We start from the raw sequence: 24448 nt of genomic DNA on the forward strand, positions 1-24448 counted from the left end.
TCATGAAATAAAGACACTCTGGTTTCTAGATGTCAACTAGCAATGGGAATTGGTTAGTGATTTTTACTCTCCAAAGGAAAAGATAAAATTATGTTAAGTTATTATTTGCATGAATTATCCTGCATGTCAACTCCACCATGGATGGTCCTAAGCCCGACTGAGAAAGGAGGAAGGTTGGGCGTGGGGTTAGCAACCCTACCTCATAAAAACTATGTCACTACAGAAACACCACTGATTAGTCAACAAACTCCACAAGTCCTTGGAGAAAAAGGGCTTTCCTCATGAAGGTGATTGACAGGTTGCAGGGAGAGCCAAAAGAAAGCTGCAATCCTCACTACCCTTCTGTCGACCAGGAAAACCTTAAACATTGGAACATGGAACATCAAAACAATGTTTAGGTCAGGGAAGACAACCCAGATTACAACTTTGTGGTGCTAGGACTTTGCGAGACCAAGTGGAGGCAGTCAGGGCTTCAGTCGAGAAGGAATGCAACAAGCCACGAAAGAAGAAGAGCATGACATAATGTGGATTTCTTCAGGAATGTGAGTACAGCAGACAAATTCAGAGTGGCACTGTCCAACAGATACAAATTCTTACAGGAGTTGCACAATGACAATGAGGGAGTGGACATCAATTCTCATTGGAAGGATATAAAGGGAGCAGTTAACTATGCTTGCAAAGAAGTGGTTGGTCAAAGAATGCCTGGTCAAAAGGAATGGATTTCCGTAGAGACATAGCGGAAGATACAGGAGAGGAAAGAGGAAAGTTAAGGCAATTGTCACCTCCGAGAAAGGGCAGCAAAGAAGGAAGCACAGGAACAATATACTGAAGCAAACGCTGAAGTAAAGGCTGAAGTAAAGAGAAACATCAGAACAAATAAGAGGAATGGCCCAGGAAGCAGAGGAGGCAGCAGCAAGAGGGACATGAAACAGCTTTATGACATAACAAAGAAGCTTACAGAAAAGTTTGGATAAACAGAACATCCAGTCAAAGATAAGAATGGAAGTGTCTTGATGTGTGCAGATAAGCATCTAAGTAGCTGGGCAGAACACTTTGAAGAGCTTCTTAACAGACTAACTCCAGCAAATACACCAGACATCTTTGTAGCAGATGAAGACCTACCAATTGATTGTGGCAAGCCCACCAAGGCAGAAATCAGGAAGGCCATCAAACAGCTGAAGAATAGCAAGGCAGCAGGCATACATGAGATTCAAGCAAAGGTTCTCAAAGTAGACCCAGAGATTCTAGCTGAGGTGCTTTATGGATTGTTCGAGAAAATCTGGGAAGATCTGCTTCGACATTATGGGGTACCCATGAAGTTCGTAAACCTGATTCAGAACGTGTCTTGCTGAAAGTGGTTCATGAAGGGCAGTTGCAAGAGAAGTTTGAGGTAAGGACTGGGGTGAGGCAAGGATGCCTGCTGTCACCCTTCCTGTTACTCTTGGCTATAGCCTGGATCATGATCTCTGTCACAAATCAAAAAATAAATGAGACCCAGTGGACCTTGTGGTACCGGTTGGATGACCTGGACTTTGCAGACAATCTAGCGCTCCTGTCACACAACTATCAGCAGATGCAGGAAAAAACATCTGACCTGCATCATGCCTCAGTGCCAGAGGGACTGAAACTCAATAAACAGAAGACAAAGATCCTGAGAATCATGCAGGCGCACCAGGAGGAACTGGAGGAAGTTGAGTCTTTCACCCATTTGGGCAGTGTAGTGGACAAACAGGGAGGAACAGACACTGATATGAAAACTAGGATTGGCAAGGCACAAGCAGCATTCAATACGCTGAAAAATGTATGGAGCTTTGGAGAAATCGGCACACCTACCAACAGTGGTACTTCCTCTTTCTTAAGAGTTATTATTTGTCTTCTTGTACACAGATTCAAAATATTTTTTTTTTCAGTAAATTAATTTAATTTATTTAACTATAAATTCCAACCAGTTGAAACTCCAGACTCTTTATTTTCTCTTACAACATTTATGACCTGTTTGGTTTTCTAAACTTGGTTACATAACTTTCCTGTCGTCAGTGAAAGTACAAAGTGTAGGAATGTGAGTTAAGTTAACTTTATCTATGCTACAGATGAGAAATTATGAAAAAAATTGTCCAGATTTACATTCATATAAGAGGATCATTATTACATTACATGAAAGATATTAACAAATTGTAATGTAAGATATTAAAAATTGTAAATAATGTTAGTATTGTAAGTTTTGTTAGTATCGTTAAATTGTAAGTTATGTTGACATTGTAAGTAGTAGGTAATTTTTGTATGTAATGTAATGTAAGATATTGCAATAATAATGATAATAATAATAATAATAATAATAATAATAATAAAAAGAGTATCATTATTTGAAGAAGCTAGTCATAAAAGGGGATAAGTGACAATTTTGGTTGTTTTCTTTTTTGCTCCAAATTAGCTGAATTTTTGCATTTGGTCTCCAATGTAATAGAAAAACGTGGTCCTGTATTTTTGTCACTGGTTTTCGCTTTGTTTTTGATTAAAAACGTATGCAAAAAACTTGGCTTTTCCTAGCCATGTCTTTAGGAGTTTATTTGTTGAACAGCAAACAGGCAGACTATTTATACTGTATGAAGTCAAAATCAAATCCCACAACATATAGGGTGGAAATCTTGGAACAGATTGTTTACATCGGTTATTGTGATGTGACAACAATACATGAATCGATCGAGCATCAAACAAAATACCATCAAAAAAAAAGAGATGTGCCGCATTAGAGCTCTGTCAACTAATATCTTTAGCATTGTTTTAAAGTACCTTCTATGCCTGCCCGGTGGTTGAGAGGCATCATAAAGCCTTCATAAACCCGTAAGTCATCAGCATGTTTTAAAGAATCAAAATGTGTTCGAAACTTCGAAGGCAGCTGATATACCGTAATCGTGTTATCGGCGTTCGAAGTCAGATCGAGCCAGGCAGCAAAGTCCAAGAGCAGTTCTTGCCCAAGAACTAGTGAGACAATCTCAGATAGTGCAGAGCACAATTGATAGCTCTGGTACAGTAGTCCCATAAGTACTCACCCCTGCTCAGTTCACTTCCGGTTTGTGTCTACCTTGGTAGTCTGCTACGGCTTTTCCCCTTTGTAGTGTGTATGTTTCAAGGTTGTATTTTCATTCAAGGTGCAAAAATTACGCACAAATTAATTACTACTGGTGTTTTACGTTGATTTTCGTTCATTTTAAATTCAATAATATGCTGAACCAGCAAATGTGACAATTTAGCTCTTCATGCCAACTTTGTAACTTGATACTTTTGTTTTCCTCACAAAGGCATGTAATATGAAACCCTTGTTTTCTCCAAAACATGCGGAAGATGTCCTTATTTTTTGGAGATAAATGAAAGAAAGTTAAATACCTGATGTAGTAATGAAGAAACGGAACAGAAACGATGTTGTTTTACTAAAAATGCAAATTTTTACCTATGAACAAGAACTAATTTAATTGTCAGATAGTCACAAAATACCACTTTCTTTTTCTGTTGCCACCTTTGCTGTTAACAATAAAACAATTCAAAATTAACACACAACGATATTGATGGCTGAGAAGAATTTCAACGAAAAGTGTTGAAGATAAACAGTGCTACTTGGCGGATATGAACGAGTCTCCTCAGGGACTGATTAAATTAATTTGTGCTTTCATTAGGTGCCACGGTGTCTACAGCAATATTTGAGCATATTCCTGGTTTCTTTTGTTACAAATTTACAATTTGCGGAGTATTAAAGCCACTAACTTGGGAACTTTTTGGTCTCTCTTACAGACACAATTAAGGCAAGAAATAAACAAGCCGCTAAGGAGAAGCAATACATTTGAACCCTGACAAGCACACTATTGTAGATTGAAAACAGCAGATACTTGTTGAACCGACCTGTGTAATTCTAAAAGCTACGCAGCCACAGTACCGTTTCACTTTTGCAATAAAAAGGGACAATTGGCGCTACCTGAAAAATAACTGCCGTCCTTGGTCACATGACATGATATATAAAATACTGTGTGGAAAGAGTGTATAACGCTAATGATGCTAGAATGTATGCGTCTTACATGTTGAGCTCTACCATAAGGAAAACCACTCAACATTTGTGCGTGATTCCGTATGCAATGTGTCCTTCACCTAATATAGAAGCCACAAACGCTAACTAATCTGCGCATGCGCTTAGGACAAATTAGTTTTGTTCTAAGGAGAATGGTACCACAAGGAGAGCAAGGGGTTACCTGAAACAAATATATAGCTTTGCGATGTTCAAAGCTAAGTGACGGCGATGGAATGTGTTTTACGTAGAGTACACATGTACCTTTCCCACCGTAACCCCACTACTTCCTTGCCTCTAGACTAATTAATTAATTGAAATTAATTAATTAAACAAACATTAAAGTTTACACCTTAGCGCCATAATGCCTTAGTTCCTTAGTTCCTTAGCGGCAGGCAGCTCCCATAACCATCCCAATAGTGCACTCTGCACTAAAAATACCCTCTGGTGAGTTGTGGCCCATTTGCCAAGTGTTGCTAGCGTCAAAGTTTGAAACGTGAGAACTGGTTTTAGAGTGATAAAATTTGCCTTGTATCGACCACCATGTTTTCCTGCTCATGAGGTGTAAAGACCCTTCCAGGCATGCATTGCGATTACGTTCTGCGGACGTTTCTCAAACTGGTAACTAGATTTAAACATAATAATGGCCAACAAGTAGCAATCGATTGTAACAGATTTGTGATCCAGGTTGCGTTGATTTTATTTCAGATCGGCATGATTTGAAGTGTTTTGAGCTTCTGGGATCAGCGGACATGCAGATGTATGGAGACCCGTACGTTGCGCAGAAGGGTTAAACTGTTAATCTGTCAGCCCTATTTATAGAGCGTTTCCACACGAAGTCATCAAATTCTTAAATCCAAAACTAAACAGCACCAAAGTTGTTATCCTCACCAGGCATAAGAAGTACCAGCGTATTTTGAACTTAGAAGTTATGGCAGTGCATGACATAAAGCTACGAAAACTATGGATTTATCTCGTGATTTTTAGCCATTAAAGATGTTGCCCTATTTGGAAAAGTGCTTATTGAAATGTTTTTATTTGTTTTATTTTATTTTTATTTACACCTTTTTGGACCTGAAATCAACATTTTTGAGCTTATACGTTGCGTGAAATTACCATTTTCAGGGCTCCTGCCATTTTCCTGTTTTCTAAGTGAAACCAACATCCTTGCCATCACGCGTTGATGTGAAATCAACATTTTAACCTATTTACACCTGAAATCAATGTCATTGAGCTTATACATTGCGTGAAATTACCATTTTGCTGTTTTCTAAGTGAAATCAACATCCTTGCCATCACGCGTTAACGTGAAATCAACATTTTAACCTATTTAGACCTGAGATCAATGTCATTGAGCTTATGCGCTGCGTAAAATTGACATTTTGTGCCGTCATGTGTTGACGTCAAATCAACATTTTAACCTAGTTAGACCTGAAATCAACATCATTAAGCTTATACATTGCCAGAAATTGACATTTTGCTGGTTTCTAAGTGAAATCAACATCCTTGCCATCACACATTAACGTCAAATCAACATTTTAACCTATTTAGACCTGAAATCAACATCATTGAGCTTATACACTGCGGGAAATTGACATTTCGCTGGTCTCTAAGTGAAATCAACATCCTTGCCGTCATGTGTTAATGTCAAATCAACATTTTAACCTATTTAGACCTGAAATCAACATCACTGAGCTTATGCACCGCGTAAAATTGACATTTTCCTGGTTTCTAAAAGAAATCAATATCCTTGTCATCACACGTTGACTTCAAATCAACATTTTAACCTATTTTGACCTGAAATCAACGTCATTGAGCTTATGCGCTGCGTGATATTGACATTTTGCTGGTTTCTACTCTGGAAAATTAAGGCAAGGGCCAAGTTCCGTTTTGGCCGGGTTCTGAAACACAAAGAGTCCTGGGAACTAGCAGTGACCCGAACCAATATGAAACAAAATGGCGGCCGAAGGCTCCAACTGGTTTGCCGAATGATATCTACAAAGTAGCCATGTTCGTGTATTTTTTCGGGAAGACGAACTCTACTTCTTATATCCTGTTTTTATTGACGATCATCGAGTGGAAAAACAAAGATGGCTTGAGTCAATAAAGGTAAGCATTGTTTTGTTACTTGAAGTTTTCAAATGAGCTTTCAAACATACACAAATAACCTTTATTACCATGTATGACCGCGAGCTACACAAAGTATTGCTTCCACAGTAATCCAAATGATTAACATTTAGTTTAATTCGTTTAAGTGGCCGTTTTTTTATTCAGATTACTCATTTCTGAAACTTAAGATGCCAAATTTGCCCGTTTTGGACCGCTGACGGAATATGATTCGGTTGTTACTTCTCCTTAGTAGCAATGTCTGTTCATTTGAAGTTTGGTTGGGAGAATTTTATTTTGGGTCAACAGAAACACACCAAACCTCCAGAGAATGTATTGGAGCTCGCATCTGAAAGGAATTTAGTTTTTAATACATGGAAATAAAATTGTTTGGTTAATGAATTTATTCATAAAAAAAAATACGATGACTGTGGAAAATGGATAAATACCAGTTTTCATGTTTTTTTCTATTAATTGTACATGTGCTCTTAACTTAACAGTCACTTATTTAAGGTCATGTGAGTTTTGTTTGACACATGGAAGAAATAGTTCTGTATCATCATGTTGAAAATGTTTGCTAAAATATATATCTTTTAAAGTTACTACAGCTGTATATGTACCATGGAAAACCTTTGTCCCAAATTATTACAACTGTATGTGTGCAATGAAAAACCTTTGTCCCAAACTCTTTTTAACTACCTTGTTATATTCATAGCATAATGTTATTATGATTTGGTTTTTCATCAACAATTTTGATTTAAATTAAGTGTTATATAATTACAATGTATAATTTATATTGTCGATGCTCATACAATTTGAGCTTACATGTACATTGCCTAGACAGAGGCAATTCATATCTTATAATGCTATGCTTGTTCATAAGTGAACAGATATTTTCCAATACTTTAAAAGTTCTTCACACAAGAGTGTATTACTATAAATCGAATACTGCTCCTTGTTTCTTCTTATGACTTGTAAGCTTGGTTCAGAACAATCGTGGCTGAGGTAGTATTGTTTTTCCCATTCTTTGTGTTGTTTCTTAAGAGCAGTGTGATGGGCCAGTAGTTGAGTCTGAACAGGTGCAAGAAGGCTTTCATAATTTCTTTTGTAAAAGTCATTTGTGGGATGTTCTTTAATGTTTTGTCTTGCAGTGTCCAGTTTGTACAGGCAATCTGTCTCCCAACTATTTTCACTATATTTGTGCAGAGTCTGGTTTTGATTTCTTTCACTTGTGGACTGCTGGACTTGGCAAGAGAATGAGAGCTCTTATTTTGCTGGTTTCTTTTCGCTGCTACAAGAGGTTTTAGCTCTGAAACTTCATAATTATCCTCATCCTCATCATCAGTGTAGTCAATGGACAGATCTTTCACTACAGATGTGACTACCTCTTCCAGTCCTGTTACATTTATCTCTTCTCCATTTCCGTCCTCATCAATGTCTTCTCCACCTTACCTTGATTAGCCAAGTCAGGATATTCTTCCTGGCATTCCAGATCTCCTGCATCATCTGCATATGTACTTTCCTGAAGTGGTGTTCTGTCTGCATCACTTTCATCATCCTCTCTGTGTAAAAAATGTGTGTGTATGATTCTGGTGTAGTCACCTTTCTGGTCATACAATCTGATGATCCTGTGGGGGATTACAACAGCATCATTATTCAGGCATCTCTCCCAGCTTTGCTGAAGGTGTTGTTCTTCTTTTTTGAGATCACTTGATCTGAAATGGTGAAGGTTTGGTCCCTGGGGTCTGGTACTTGGTTCATCAGGGCCATAAAAAAATTCCACTCCAGACAAGATCTGACGCCACCAGACACCTTCACCACAGGCAATGAAGTCACTGATGGCTTGTAAATGGGCTTGGTACTCCTTGGGATTGCTGACGATATAACGATTAGGTACAGTTGTGTTGGGGAGTAGTGGTAAAGTGCTGTAGTATTTTGAAATCTGTGATTCCTGCATTATAACACCATTGCCTTGCTTACTTTCTGCAAGCTTCTGTTCAGCTTGAAGGCGGATCAGGCTTGGAGTGATGATATCACCAGGTCTCCTGCTAGTCAATCTGGTGACACCTTGTAGAGTGTTAAAGTGCCTTTCTTCCTCCTCGGTGTTGGTGAATTTTGCCGAGATAATCCTACTCTGCTTTCCAGCATGAGCTGTCAGAGAATGCCAGTATCAACCACAGAACTTTCTGCTTGTTAGGGACTTTGGTTGCCCAATGATGTCTTTGCATATCATGGCATGGATGAATGCTTGGTTGTGAAGACGTAGCACTAACTTTGGAGAGCGTGATTGGGCTGGCAAGTAGAGTAGTTTACTGAGCTCTGTGAGGGAATCCAGCAGTGTCTGTATTTTAGGTCTTACTTTGCCTGTTGACAAGAGATAAAACACAATTACAATAATATGTCAGGATATAGTGCTGTCAATAGCTACATGTAGCCTAGTTCAAGTCCATTCTTTAGAGTTCTGTAGCACATGTTAAAATGAATTTCAGGTCAAGATGATTTCAAACTAGTTTGATTTGTTTTTCTTTTGTTTAAGGGTTATGGTAATAAATCTGGAGCAAAGGAAAATACAAATCAAACTAGTTTCAAATAATATTGACCTGGACTTCATTTTAAACTACAACAAATACATGACTTTATCTTGGAGCACAACCTGTGCTGTAAGTTATTATTGTATGACTAGTCAGACTATAATTTCCTGACTACGTGTACATGTACACTGTAGTCAATTGCCTGGCTAGCACTCACTACTGTAGGAGCTATCGTAACAAAATAATTCTATTTCCATTGTTTCATATTGTTCCTCAACTGACATTTGTATTATTTTGTTTTATTAATAGCTGTGAAAGTTCTAAACACAAACATATAAATGAAATTCTCAAATATCCTTAAACAACATAATAGTATGAACAGCCTCTGTATCTTCACCATATGCTGCTAAATATCAAAAAGGATGGCCATCACCAAATAAAGAAAAAACTCAAAAATTGTTTATCATTATTGTGAGATCTGCTCTAGTCTGTAAAATGTTTTGATCATTACCTCTCAAGTATTGAGCCACTATGACAGCTGCAAGTCAATAATCACAGCCACGTAGCTTTTCCTTTCCAGCAAATGAACACTCAATGATGTCCTGAAATGCAATTTTTTCATCTTTTTCAAGGTGTGAAGGTAACTCAGTGAGAACATTGGCAATGTGTTTCTTAACATCATGAAGAGGCTCTGTAGCTAAGACTTCATAGTTTCCTGTTTGAAATAAGATTTTCAAGATTTTTATGCTTATGAATAGCCCACTTGTCATTATTTTTATGTAAAATTCTGTTGTATATACCCGATCTTGTAACAAGTACCATGCATTTGTAAACATTTATACATTTGTAAACAGCTGTTACATGTACACTGTACATTGACTAGTGCATGTATCATTGCTGTAAACTTCCCAATGAATATATCATCCTACCCAGAACACAGCCCAAGGAAAAAAATCATACTGTACTGTGTACAAAATTTTTTTAGATCTATCTCTTGATGTTCACAATATTGGTAATAGACAGTATGCAATGCCTACCTAAACCAAAGTCTGCTAGTGTTTTCTCTTGGTTAAAGAACATCATTGCTGGCACCCGTTGAATTCCACCAATCTCTTCTTTGAGAATTTCCTGAAGGTCCTTCTCTTGTCCATCAGTTTCAAGGCCTCGGGCTCTGCATTCACTTCTCAACTCTTCTGAGCGAAGATCTTTAAATGGCTTCAAACCAGCATTCCCTTTATTTTTCCCAGCAGGCCCCTCTAGAACTTTCCTCAACCATTCTGAGAGAGTAAGGTGAGGTTTGCAAAGAGAAACTGCGAGGTCTTTGTACTTTCTTGCATCACCACTGCAACTTGCACATCCAGCATTTCCCCCTTTCTGTTCTCCAGCCTCAAATTGTTGTTCGGGGCCATCTCCATGAAAAAAGCACATTACATCAGTAATCTCAACTCCATTTGAAGTGGTTATTTTAATGTTCATACTCTGTAAACAGGCCTTTCTGGTGTTAATGTAGGCTAGCTGATCAACTTCAGAGGAACCACATCTCCCCAGAATGTAGACTTGGGGTCTTTCAACTACAGACTGTACATCAATGTCTCCTTTGCCTTTTGCTTTCATTTCTTCATTGGTGTAATATAGGGCCTCATCATATACTGAATTAACTGTCAGTAGAAGGTGACCATGGTTGAGAAGGGTTGAGTTGTCACCCCAAACCATGAGGTGCCGCTTTCTTTCCATTGCTTTTAATCTCTCTTTAGACTCGATTTCACTTTCATCCCCTGTGTTGGCATCCTCACCAAGCTGAATAAGTCTGGATCTGACTTCAGCATCTGTCTTGGCAGTATATTAGTCATCATTGTGAATTCGTAGTAAACCCAGGGATTCCTGCTCTTTTAGCATGCGTGTCCTCATTTCTAGGAGAGGGATCTTACAGCCAGATACTGTAAATCTTTCAGTCTTGAGGGTACCTTCCTTTGTCAGCAACACCTTTTTGAATGTTTGGGGGACAATCATTTCGCCGAGAATGAACTTTCAATTTTGCTCTAAAAAAGGAAAAACAACACAAATTAATGAATCCAGAGGTATGCATGTTGAAGTATTTTGTGTACTCATGTGACATTGTAATGCAATACCTAGCAAACTTTGCATATTCTGATTCAATAATTAGCTGAGCTCTCTTGGCAATTGGCCATAATTCAAAGAGCTCTACATGTACATCTTTATGAGATACACATGTAATATATAGATTTAGGCCAGCCTAAAAGCCTAGCTCCTGGACCAGGTTGTTCAAAGCCCGATTGAGCTAACCCAGAAAAAGGTAGAATTTTGATTTGAGTTTTGTAACTTTGCGGTGAGGTTTCTGTATATTGTTTAGCCTTCTGTTTTGAGTTTTAATAATCACCATATACACAAAAGAAAACAGCAAAAAACATTTGTATAGAAGAAAAAGTTACAATTCAATTAACTTTTAATCCTGGGTTAGCTAGCGTAAACCGGCTTCCGAGCAATCCTGCCCTGTTTCTGACGAGCTAACTCAATATGAGCCCGCGATCCAATCGATAACCAGCGCTTGGTCAGTGGTCAACTTCAAGAAAACACAGACTTCGAGGAGCTGTAAACCTGAGCCCGCGATATGGTCACGTGATATTGGTCAGCGGATACCTTGTTTTGACAGGTGTCAATTGATCATAACATGGATGTCCAATATCAAGGAAGTACACAGTAAACCAAGGCTGCATGTCTCTGTCAACCTATTATTTGGAGTATGGTCGCCATGTTGGGCAACTCCGGCGTCGGCGTCAGCGTTGGCGTCGTGCGTACGCGCCTACAAGCAATACCACTAGCCATGATAACTATGAGAAAATCAACTCATGGGTTTCCTTTTCTTTCCTATATGAGTATGGGGCTCCGCTGGGTGGCCCTTTGGGCCGCCGGAGCCCTGCTATCATGACAAGTCTTGAAAATACATTACATGCATTGTCTACAATTCAGTATGTACAGATTTATGGATCCTGGCTGAAAAAGTAAAGAAAATTTTTTTTTAATTCATTTATATTTAGTTTACTGCACTGTACTAACCATTAAAGTTTTCCTTATTTCTTTGTTTGTTCTTGGAACTGGTACTGAGATCTCTCCACCTCGCATTCGCATTATTTTTCGTCTGGCTGCTGGTTTTTCCTGTCTGAATTGCTGGAATCTGGATAACTGTACTCCTTTACTTGCCAGGAACTCCTTGACAACCATATTTCCCAGTTTTGTCTTTTCCATCACACCATATTGACGGGCAAGTTCTGAGTAATTGATCTGGAAAAGAAGGGTACACCTTTCAACCTTTTTTTTTTTTTTGCCAAGTAACTTTCTCTCTGGCCTGAGATTTGTGTGTAATTGATTCTGGCTTCAGGGTAATGACAGTTATTACCACTTTATCATTAGTTTCACCCAGATTCAGTTGTTAGTAGTACTGCCCTAGTAAGTTTATTATAATTATAATCAATAAATATCTTATTTTTATTGCAGTTTGTTACTATTTTGTAATACATGCACAGGCTAGAGGGTGGCTTTACCTTTTTTGCCCTTTTTACTTTGTCTGGTTACACAATGTATGTTTTACTAACCTTTTCTCCATCCCTCATTGCATTAACTTTTTCCAGGAGCCCGTCTTTGTCAAAGTCAAGATCCTCTGGCCGTGGAGAGTGCCTTTCCTTTTTCATAAATCTGTGAAGTAGCTGTTTTTATAGCCTTTTCTGTGACCTTCATATTCCACGGCATGATGGTTTAAGAATGTGGCTCTTAATGTTCTTGTGAAAACCTTGTTGTGTGATAGAGTTTTCTTTCTGATTCCACATGGGAAATAAAGATTGAAAAGGAAAGTGATGAACATCACAAGCCTTGCAATTTGTACCAGTGTGTTGCTTCTTTTCATATTCGGTCAGCTTTTCCCAGTTGTTGGGGCTGAAATGTTCTGTGTATTCATCCTTGTTAGTTTTTAGCTTCCAATTTCCAAAATGGTGTACTAGGCTCTTGGAGCATTTGACAAAAGAATGTTTGTCTACCTCATATTGCTCTTGGTGTCCTTGAAATACTGCTAGGTAGTTTCTCAAGCGGTTGTCGTGGTCATACTCAACTTTGCCAGTTGGTTTTACGAAGCTGTGTTTGACTGCAACTTGAGCAAATCCAGATCCAAAGAAAGAGGCCATTTATGACGCCAAATCTAACAGTTTCTGCTCACAGAATTATACAAAGAACATGGCTTTTTTGTTTTTTGTCGAAAATTACCTAGAATAATAAGCATTTCATTACAATTTGGCCATTTATTCTCACCTTTTTACCTAGAAACACGAAAATATACATTATTTAGGCTGCCTTACTATTAGCAGAAGCATCATTTTTGATTTTTCAGCTTCTGTAGTTAAATGTTTCGTATTAAAACAGGTAAAAAGATTGAAAAAATTAGTCAAACCACGACCACATCAATGCTTCTTCTTCCGCCATTTTGAATCTTGGAGCTAGGCCTGATATCAAATTATTGATCTAATTGGCCATTTCGTCTCTAGGACAACAAAAATTGTCATTCCCAGGTTATCTTTTTGGTGAACTGCTCGGCCAATATGGCAAATTCAAGATGGCGAACACCAGTCTCGTGGGGAGGGTATTTTAATAAATGGCAACACTTTTAAACTTCGATATCCTGTTTTTAATTCCAAATACTTGTGTATCATGATGTCTTCCATATCTCTATGCTTGGCCTTTTAAGAAAATCACTTTATTTGTCATTTAAATTCACAAGAAACGATGGTTTTATAGTATGTTTTTATATTGGGTAGAAACTACTTCTACACAAAACACTATTTCATCTAAGGCCAAGCACAGTTTAACAGTTTAAGTATCCAGCATTTAAAAGGCACCACTGTATTTTTCAAGAATTACAGAAAAAGTGTTGCCATTTCTTGTTGAAAATGGTCTATTTTTCAGCTCTTATCGGCTTTCCATAAATGTCGATCATGTGACTAAATCATGTGATATTTATGTTAATTGGACCAAATTTCATTCGATTTTATTAAAACCTCTTTGAACAACACTAATTTATGTTTAAAAAATGCATTTTTCAGTCTGGGCCCATGCCTTAATTTACCTGAGTAAGTGAAATCAACATCCTTATTGTCACACGTTAACGTGAAATCAACATTTTAACCTACAGATTTAGACCTGAAATCAACGTCATTGAGCTTATGCGCTGTGTTAAATTGACATTTTGCTGGTTTCTAAGTGAAATCAATGTCCTTGTCGTCACATGTTGACATCAAATCAACCTTTTAACTGTTTTTTAACTGAAATTTACATTTTTTCTAGGTTACATGTTGAGAGAAAAATCAGCATTTTGCTGTATTTGAAGTGAAATGAACATCTTTGCGGTTACGCACTGACATGACAACAAATATACGGTTTTTGCATACGTAATGTGTCTCAGAAACGATGCAAACCTCAGCAAAAACACATACAAAACATTGTTGAACACACCTAAAAAATAACGCCTGCAAAAATTGAAGCTTTTTTGACAAAGTTCACTTTTGAGAAAAATACCTAACGTCCATTTTCCACTGAGCCCTTCACATAAACGAAACCGTGCTTTGTTATAATAAACCAAGCCGATCCTTTGTTATGAATCTTTTGTTATAATAAACCAAGGTGAGACTTTGACTAATAACAAAGGCTTGTTTCGGTTTAATGTAAAAAAGGATTAGCTCAGTTTATCATAACAAAGGCCCTGGCTTCGTTTATCTGAAGGGCTCCACTGAAAAAGGGCATTAGGTATTTTTCTCAAAAGTGAACTTTGTCGAAAAAGTTCCAAATTTTGCATGCAGTTTTGTGTAGGTATGTTTAGCAATGTCCCGTAATTTTTCCGCTAAACTTTTTTTCGTTTTCAAGATATTGCATATGCAAAAAACCACTCGGTTTTCCAAGCGGTGTCTTTATAAAGCAAAGCAAAAACCAGCGGCAAAAATACAGGACCACGTTTTTCTATTACATTGAAGACCACATGCAAAAATTCAGCTAATTTGGAGGAAAAAAAAAAAAGCAACCAAAGTTGTCACTTATCCCCTTTTATGACTGGCTTGTTCATTTATAACCCGTCTAAATGTTCATAATTTTAACCATTGTAAATATTATTCCTCTGTGGTTTTCTTTGGTTTGCTATGAACACTTTGACACCTTTTCTCTGTTACTTTGCACAATTTCAGTCAAAACACTTGACTGAAGTTCATGTGATATGTGGCTCCTTAAAGGTGGGCATTCACTTACATCTAATAGGAAATCTCACAAAAGCAGAAACTAATTAGATACAGTGTAGTAACATTGGAATCAGTCCAAAAATAGATTTGTGGCAGGTTCAATTTAATTTAATAAAGGGATGCCTACCCAGTGCTGGAAATAATATTTTTTTCTTTAACAGGACATGTGTCCTTTCAAATCTTCATTTTGGTCGGACATCTTATCAATTTGACTGGACATTAATTTGCATAATTGATTAGCATAATTAATTAGCATAATAAAATTTATTGGCATACTGTAAAGATTTTCAATACAAATCATTCAAAACTGCATTTAAATTTGATTTATTTATCATTTATGATGATTATATGACTTAATCTACAAGATGACTGCACGGATCTCTCCTGGTTATCTCTTGATTATGTGTTCTTCAAGCAAACCTAGTTTCCTATTGAATTTTACCATTAAAGGGAAACAGGCAGCTTTGGGATCACGCCGACCTGGACACTAGTTTTCTCACTTTGAAAAAAGTTCACCTCAACCTGAAATCAAAGTACATCTAGGAATCCACTTCAATCTTTGCAGTGTTTTTCTTGATTTTCAATCGTTCACTGAAAAACCTGTTTTTGAGTGTGCATTTGCTCAATCCTATGATATTTTTATCATATTTGGTTAAAAACAGTATGGATCGCATCTCTGTGATATGCAAATTAGCTATGAAATGGTATCTAATGCGCATGTGCTCCAGCTGACTGTGTCCCTCTAAAGCAGGAGCCCATCACTATTAGTGTACAACTACCCCAATTATTCCTGTCCCGGCATTTTCACAGACCGATCTACTTTTAGTTTGAATTTACCACGAATTCAGCCCCCCCCCCCCCCCACCCACCCCCAGGAACCTCAGTGACCAATCACAAGCATGGACTTTATAATTTTACCAGAAGATTAGGTCGACATGTCCACCTGAGGCCGCCATTTTTCTCCTTACCGATTCGCGCTCGTATAGACCGGAACTGACCTTTTTCATGGAAGGAGAAGCCTAAAAATAGACTGTTCTGTAAAAATACCATGACATAGGCTTAGTATGGGAGTTGCAGGTCCCTAGAGCTGGGCTCCTGATCAAAGTTGACTCAAGGGTACAAACATGAAGTGCTAACAGCATATCGCAATGCACATAGTGCATAATAGGGCGATTTCTGAAGAGTATTTTATTTGGCAAGTACAAGAAAGATGAAGACTTCTGCTTTATGATAGGGCAGAAGCCCATAATGAGTTGCCATTTGGCAATTAAGTGATAACAATCAAGTAGGAATTTTACTCAGAAAAGAGCACAATGCATAAAATCTGTAAAGAAAAAATTTCCAAGACTTTTTTGGCCGCTAATTTTGTGTTCGTAGCTAATGTAATATCTGTGAAGGATTCATGCATTTCAAGGGACACAATCGGTAGGCATACATGACGTTCTCAGTGCTCAAGGGTATGTAATGCATTATAGGGCGATTTCAAATACAAGTAGCCATTTGCAAGTTTTCCGATGTGGGGGAATCCTTTACAGCAAAGCAAAAGGATAGATTGCTTTCTTTTCTTATGTTGAATGTTATAGAAGCAAAGGTCTTTCACTATGTAGTTCTGGAAGGACATAATGTCTGAGAAAATAACCATTATTGATCGTCAACACAGAGAAACATAGTCGCCATTATGGTAGCCTTTGAATGCAGATGTAATTTCGGCTGTCGACCAGAATTTTTGGCCGCCAAAGATAAACATTTTAGCCGCAGTGGCGACCGTACCGATCACAATTTCGAGTCTTTTAACAATGTATCTAACCAAATTTTATTGATGGACAATAACTTGTTGTTGGTAAAATGTTCGGACATCATGTCTGATCATAATGTGAAATTGGCCGGACATATTCAAAATTTGGTCGGACAATGTCCGATGACGGACTGTTATTTCCAGCCCTGCTTACCATAGCACCAGTAACCAAAGAGGGTGCATCTCACATACATGCACATCCCAAACCAGATAAACTGCACATAGGTTTTCTACTTTCTTTACAAATGGCCAGTGCCAAAATGCAGCTTAACCCTGATGCCACATTTTCCTATTTCCAACTTCAAAGTTGGGTAACAAATCAAAAGTAACATACTTGCACACCAGCTCACAACATGCACTGCCTTCAGGCCAAGTACATGTATTGGTAACTGGCTGCGATCATATGCCAGGAAGCCACAGTTTTAAATTAATGCGCACACCAAACATTTCTGACAAAACCCTCATACAATATACCCTGGGTGCAATATTCTACCTCTTTGGTATTGAATAACCATGTTCCAATCTTGCTTATAACCAATGTTGAAGACAAACTGCAACAAAAAATACAACATTGACTATGATTAGAAATGCAATTATGTAGTAAAATCTTGAGCAAATAAATACAACATTGCAAACACAATAATATTACTGTGGTACTGAGGTACTGCGGTAAAACACATTTTGTCATTAGGGCTAATCTGCAACACATGTACCATATTTACTCAAATAAGCACTGCCCTCCAATAAGCGCTACATTTGGGGTAAAAAAGTTAATAAGCATCGCACCCGAATAAGCACCACAGCCCTGATGCGGCACTTATTCAAGGAATTTGGTGTAGCTAAATATGTATTACAAAGCAAGTCTAACACAGGATTGGAAATTTATTTTCACCAAAAGTGATGTTTGTGAAATCAAAGTTGACTGAAGACACCAACTGAAAAGTGCGTGAAGGGACAAAAGAGAAGCTTCCGTTCGTTACTGTTAAATTTTCCCACAGATTGAAAATGCACCTTTTAATTGAAAAAACCTTCTTTGCCGCATTTATTGTTTTAAATAAATGCTGCCCTGAAATAAGCACTGCCCTCGAAAAAGAGCTGCATTTGAGGCACCAAAAATTTAATAAGAGCCACAGCACTTATTTGAGTAAAATTAATACAGTAGGCTGACAAAATTTGTTCAGCTCGACAAAAAACCATGCGGAATCTTGTTTCCACCAAATTGCCATTTTAGCAAACATATCCACATGAACATATACTTGTACAGGTAATCATAAGAGGCAAGTCTTAGTGCAAGTCTTACATGTAGTGGAAGGCACAGTGGCCTCATGGTTAGTGCGCTTGACTCCAGAGTGAGTGGTCCAGGTTTGAGCCCTGGCCGGAGTCATCGTGTTGTGTTCTAGGGCAAGGCACTTTACTCTCATGGTGCCACTCCCCACCCAGGTATATAAATGGGTACTGGTGAATTTAATGCTGGGGGTAACCCTGCGATGGACTAGCATCCCTTCCAGGGGGGAGTAGAAATACTCTTGATTGCTTCATGCTACTGAAACCCCATTAAGCTCCGACTGGATGAGCCACTTGGCTTATATGCAGACATTACCTTTACCTTTAGTGCAAGCAGTAAGAATTTATGAAATGTCACATGTAAATATGTAAATCCTTCATTGCTCAACCATTCATATGATTACTTATTTATTCTACGACTGAAACAATGATAAATGTACACACATTAATTTACACTGCAGTTTAAATTCCAAATTAATCATAAATTTGCCTTCTCTTGAGCAACCACAATGAAGCAATTTCTCTGACCAGTCATATATTAAATAAGTATAATCAAAAGGCTTTTTAAGCCAACTTGTGATATTTGAAATGGTCATGTTATTACAAGGGAGGGCAAGAATATTTTAAGGACTTTGTCACAGTTGTATGACACAGCATAAATTTAACAGCAATCAGGTGGAACACTTAAGAGCTGTTTTGATAGTTACGACTGTAATGAGTTCTAACAAAAAGGTGAATCTGTTATGTACACTGTAATTAATGTTACAGACAAATAATTACAATCAACTTAATTTCTTTCAAATGAAACCAGATCCACATTTATTCTACATCTTCTTTTCTTTAGAACTACCCTACTGAGTCGAGGGTTGTTTCTGTCCTTAGGACTTGAGTTATACAAACACATTTGTTCCTTCATTGTGCTAAAATGCTGAATCAGGGGATACAAATTACTCACAACAGAATTCCAACAGAATTTAAAAAACTGCCTTAGACTTCCTTTTATAAGCAATATAAACTATACCTTTTAAATACTCAATATTACTCTTCTGCATTATGATTTATTCATTTAACTTGTTTATTTCGAATACTTTTGTTATTCACATTTTACTTCCTTTATTGCATTGTCTCTATTAATTGATGTGTCTTGTCTTTTATTTTTGAACGTGTCAGTGACCAACATGATAGCATATGCTTCTTTGGTCACTGAGCACATTTTGTTTTGGTTTTATTATTATATTTTCGTTATTTTAATTAATGAATTTTTTGTAATAGTGTGTGATAGTGAAATATGTCTGTAAATAGTGTCAATTAATAAAAAATCTGAATCTGAATCACACGACAGCAGGCCCCAAACTGACCAAAAATGGTGAATCACTAAGGTTTTAGAACAAACCATGCACTTTGTAGTCAGATGACTTTTACAAACACAAGTACATGCCAAGCAAACTCCTGACCTCAGTGGAGAGTGAGAACGAAAAACCCGTCCAGCATCCAAAATGTCCATGATAGATAGCATGGCCAGAAAAACAAGTCACCTGGTGAGCACATTGAGTGATATCAAGCAGAAAACATTTAAGCCCGAAGTAATCATCAATCAATCAGCAGTTTCAACCAAACTGTGATGAATCAGTAGGTGCATTTCCTCACATTTAATTCATTATTACAAGGTGGCACAGTGGTAAGGATTCAGTCAGGGAATCAGAACTCGGATTGAAAGGTCCATGGTTCCAATCCTCATGTAGGCAATTTTTTTTTCTTTTCTTCTCTGAGCTACTAAGAGATGGTTTGCGTTTATAAAGGAAAATAGAAATGTTCAAGCAATAAAAGTAAAATTATTATATAAAAAAAAAATGAAACTATATGGAAATTTGAAATAATTCTTCACGAAAGAAAAACACTTTGAGTGAAACCCTTGCACGTGATTTTTGGCAAAGTTTTGGTTAAAAGCCACTGTCAAAGCTATCGATGGATCTAATTATACAACCACCTTTGTTGCATAGCAAATAGTCTTTAATTTGGGAGCTTTTGTTTAACTCCAAACGCAAAAGATCAGTTTTTCGGTTTGGTAGCCATTTTGTTCACAATGGTTGGTGAAATACTCACGAAATACCCTGGTCAGCAGAATTACCACCAAAAAATTGTTTATGACCTATCGGCCTAAACAAGAAACAAACAAGACTGACTGACTGGCCGAGCAAGTGAATTATTAACTCATTCTAGCTATGCTACGCTAGCTATCACTCATTAAAAAACACAAAATATTGATCACATAATTAATCCAGCACCTTCTCTTTGAAACAAAACAACTTAATTGCTGTTTTTCTTTAAATTCATTAACAGATCTAGTATCAGTTTTAGTATTGGATAAAAATTTGTCCTACTCTGTAGCCTGTTCCAGGCTTTTGCTTAGACGGGGCACATCAAAAAGGACAAGAGGTAAACAGAGAAGTTAACAACTTAATTGCTGTTTTTCTTTAAATCAATTAACAGATCTAGTGTCAGTTTTAGCACTGGATAAAAATTTGTCCTACTCTGTAGCCTGTTCCAGGCTTTTGCTTAGACGGGGAGCATCAAAAAGCACAAGAGGTAAACAAAGAGGAGTTAGCATTTTTAACAAAACTTTTTAATTGTATACTATGATTGGTCAACTTCAACAGTTTTTGTCACACTTAAGTGCTGTTGATGTAGATTACGTATTTCATGAAGGTAGGGGTAGGCAGACCTTATTCATCCATTATCTTATCTTTTTCAATCTATTATCTGTTGTTACTGGTAACATTTTGCTTGATGACAAGTCAGGTACTGCAACACTAGATGGCATAGATACAAGCTGAATACAATGAATTCTGTGAGCCCATTGATCAATAGTAGACAAAAGCAATAAATTTAACTTACTAATCATTCTCAGGTTTGGAATAAAACTGCACTCCATCAGGAAAACTGCACTTGGTAATTGAACCAGAAGGTTGGCTACTAAGTAGAACCTCTATACTGGAAACCTGAATGCCTATGTACTGTCAAAAAATTTCAAACATACAATATTATGCACATTATACATTCAAATACTTACAAGTTATCACTTGGGAAGAGTGGAGGTTATAAACCATGTTCGATTTTTTTAACACTAATCATCATGCAATGTGATAATGACTTGCCATAGGACTATGAAAAAAAAGGCAACTCATTAATGTTGCACAATGCAGGATGGGGGATTATCTAAATTTTACTGAGTGTATGACCGTTCTGAACACATTACACTATCATTTTTTGATTTCTTGTTGGCATGTAGACAGATTGTGGCCCAGAGGTTACCCCACCAGTGGTCTTAGCTTCAAATCCTCCACTCTGACCCCTAGCAAGACCTGCTCTCTATATTCACCCTGAGTTCAACTCCAGTGGGGCTAGGCAAGGTGGTCTATCTCAATGCTTGCTTGCATTTCTAAATTGTTCATTTATTTTATCTAAATTTAACCTAGTAGGCAGTAGAAGACATTTCCCCCACGCTTCCTTACCAGCTAAGTCTGTTTAGGCCTGTCACCAAATTCTACAGTCTATCTAGTAAGAAAACTTTATAGTTGCTAGCAGGTTAGATTATATCTTGATCACATTTATTAACTACATGTAATTTGTATGAGATGTTGCTAGCAATCTAAATCTTCATCCTTTTCCTTTTTGCTGACTTCCATGTAATATACTAATTATGATTATCTACTGAATACAAATAGTATCAAATTCCTAAATTCTCTGTTCTCAAACTTGAACTGTGTGTTTGTATCTCAAAGTTATATCTTGTCTGCCACTATTTTGCAAATTTGGAAATATTATTATCTAGTGAATGTAAAGAGCAATTATTAATAAACACGACAAACCTGGCAGCATTTTCTTAGAAGCCTTGTTATTGTTTGCTTATGCACTGCAACTGAAAGGAAACAACTTTATTTTTATATGCGTGCACATATTATAAATTTATAGTAAGGTGCTGTAGTTTCAGGTGAGAAAAGTTTTATATGAAAACAATTTAACAACAGAAACAAAAGGGTCTCTAAATTCCTGGTAATTTCTTAACTACATACATGTAGATTCCTGGGAAATACTTGCTCTTTGTAATTCCCTGTTACACCCAATGGATTAATAACTTACTTTTGTTTACAAGAACTTTCCAAAGGAGTCTGAATTTTGTTACTGATAACAATTTAACATTGAGTCAGCTGGGAGATTGCTTTTCCATTAACACTCAGTGAATTTAACACACTTTTATTAATAGTAAAATTATCTATTTACAGTAGAACCCCATCTTACAGCCACCCTGTTGATATGGCTACCTCATTATTACAGCCTCTTTATTCTGGCCCAAACAAAAGCTCAGTCAGTCATTTTCTTATTTAATATAGAACCCCTTTAATATGGCCATCCCGTTAATATGGCTTGATTTTTCTGGCCTGTTGGTGAGCAGAGTAATGGGGTTCCACAGTATTTACCTGCATGGAAGTCAACAAACTATCTTCATTAGCACATTTTTTTTCAAACAAAAGCATACAATATAGTTTAATCAAAAATTACCAAGAAATCTACAAAACTGCAACACTCACTGAATTTGCTTGATGATCTAGAGCTTGTTGATGGATCCCGATGCTGGTGAAGATTGGTGTTGACATTTCCCTTCTTAACTTCTATCACAACACTTCTAAATACCACCGTAAACAGCCTCCTGCAAGTCAAGGGAATAAAGCTGAACTTGACTTGAAAAGTGGCCATTGCAGGGAAGTGGGTTGTAACATTATGACATATACAGTTACACACATTAATTGGGGTGTTAGAAGACAATTGCTCAGGTAGCAGATAAACTGTGGGGGGGGGGGGGGGGCTGGACAAGCAGAGTCTCTTGTTGTCACTTGACTTTAAGACAGTCTGATGTGTGACATTTCCTGGAGGTTATACTAGTGCTTTAAGTAGAGCTGCCTTCCAGCTAATCGGCAGATTTGCCTGTTACACGTGTATGAGGCACAATTTTTCATTGGATATTTAACAAAACTTGAATATGTTTACTTGCATGTACATGAGGATTCAATCTGTGATCACTACCTCAAAAGACCTGTTACAGACCCTTCCACTTAAGGGGGTAGGATACCCTCAAATGGACCAAAAAGTTTGTTTAAATATGGTGAAGAAAGATCAATTGTGTGCTATTGCGCTCAAGAAGAGAAATTAAATTTCTAGAGTTTTACTCAAAAGGGTTGCTATGGAAACCAGCCACAGCCTTTTGGGGTAGTGTTTTATAGTATTAACGCCAACACTTCCTGCTCTTTTACAAAACAAGATTTGACTGTCAAATGAGTATATCGTGTAAGTTTCTGTTTTGTTCTGTGCAATGAACCTAAGTTTTGACAGTTAACTCTTATCTTCAGTGCTTTTTACAGGCTTTATTTGGAAATAACCTTATTTTTTACCACACCCAGTGGAAAAATCATCTCCTGGCACGTGACAGACCTTAAAATGTTACGATTTTTTTGGTTTATAACATCATGACACTATTGGTCTTTGATGAGCCCAAGTTTCGGGAATTCTACTTAAAAACCTTGCAAAGTAGAAATGTTGGCGCGAAGTCAGTCGGTACAAAAGTAAACTTTTGAGAAAAATGCACTTTAAGTTTCTTACACAAAGTATTAAGCATTTAACGAGCCACAAATAGCGGGGGGGGGTGTAGATTGGATCTCGGGGAAGGGGGTGCAATGGTTGTTCTATTTTGTAAAAAGTTACCGCAGTTGTGGGAAATATTCCTTTTCATAAGGGAAATGAATGAGCCTGTGATGGCAATTTGAGGCAAAGCTTTTCACAAATAATTATACCAATCGAGTTGTGCATGTCTTAAAAGTTTTTTCTAAATAGTCTCATTCATATAAGTTAAAAATAATCTATTTTTTTGGTCACATTCTTATAGTAAACAGTTGTTGCTATGGCCGTTGCTACGTGAAAAAACTTATACCACTGTGTACTTTCCTTAAATTTCACACTCATCTGGAAGGAAATTCGGCAAGATCGTTTCAGAGTTTTTTGACAAGTCCTCAAGGGTCTTACGCCTGGTATTTCCAAGAAATTGAATTTTTCATGAACATCGCCATATTTTAAGGTATCCTACCCCCTTAAGCATGTTTTGGTTTATTTTAATAACTCTTTAGAACAGTAATGTTATGCTTCTGTTATTGCTATTAAAATGCTATTTAAGGAACTCTGCATTTGGAACCAATCAAGCTACATTGATCACAGTTACAGACTGTCTAAGTTCATCAAAATACCATTCCCTTTATAAATATTAATAAATGCTCTCCCTGAACAAGTTAGCGTATATATGTAAGAAAAGTCAGAATCACAAAGTTGAAAGCAGACTATGAAT

The 24448-nt window shown here is 37.2% G+C and overlaps 1 protein-coding gene and 1 pseudogene across 10 annotated transcripts in view; both read right to left on the reverse strand.

The window, feature by feature from the left end:
* Nucleotides 1-24448, reverse strand: part of LOC110064413 (bridge-like lipid transfer protein family member 2) — a 257542-nt gene that overhangs the window by 223238 nt on the left and 9856 nt on the right. For all 9 annotated transcript variants that reach the window (XR_016204073.1, XR_016204074.1, XM_089279154.1 and 6 more), the window contains exons 4-7: nt 22647-22765; nt 21927-21976; nt 20953-21071; nt 17267-17324 (exon numbers count right to left, since the gene is read on the reverse strand). Coding sequence is in view for 7 of the 9 variants with exons in the window: in XM_089279154.1 (XP_089135280.1) it covers nt 17267-17324; nt 20953-21071; nt 21927-21976; nt 22647-22765 (346 nt within the window). In the remaining 2 variants the exon portion in view is untranslated. The remainder of the gene's footprint in view (nt 1-17266; nt 17325-20952; nt 21072-21926; nt 21977-22646; nt 22766-24448) is intronic.
* LOC149097321 (uncharacterized) lies at nt 1898-15834 on the reverse strand (annotated as a pseudogene). Its single transcript, XR_016204075.1, has 5 exons — nt 12303-15834; nt 11758-11991; nt 9729-10728; nt 9203-9406; nt 1898-8524 (listed from the first exon to the last, which is right to left on the reverse strand). The product of XR_016204075.1 is annotated as an uncharacterized LOC149097321 (transcript).

Source organism: Orbicella faveolata, unplaced genomic scaffold (assembly GCF_042242905.1).
Source record: "Orbicella faveolata isolate gen_17 unplaced genomic scaffold, um_ofav_v1 contig_47, whole genome shotgun sequence".
Classification (NCBI taxonomy): domain Eukaryota; kingdom Metazoa; phylum Cnidaria; class Anthozoa; order Scleractinia; family Merulinidae; genus Orbicella; species Orbicella faveolata.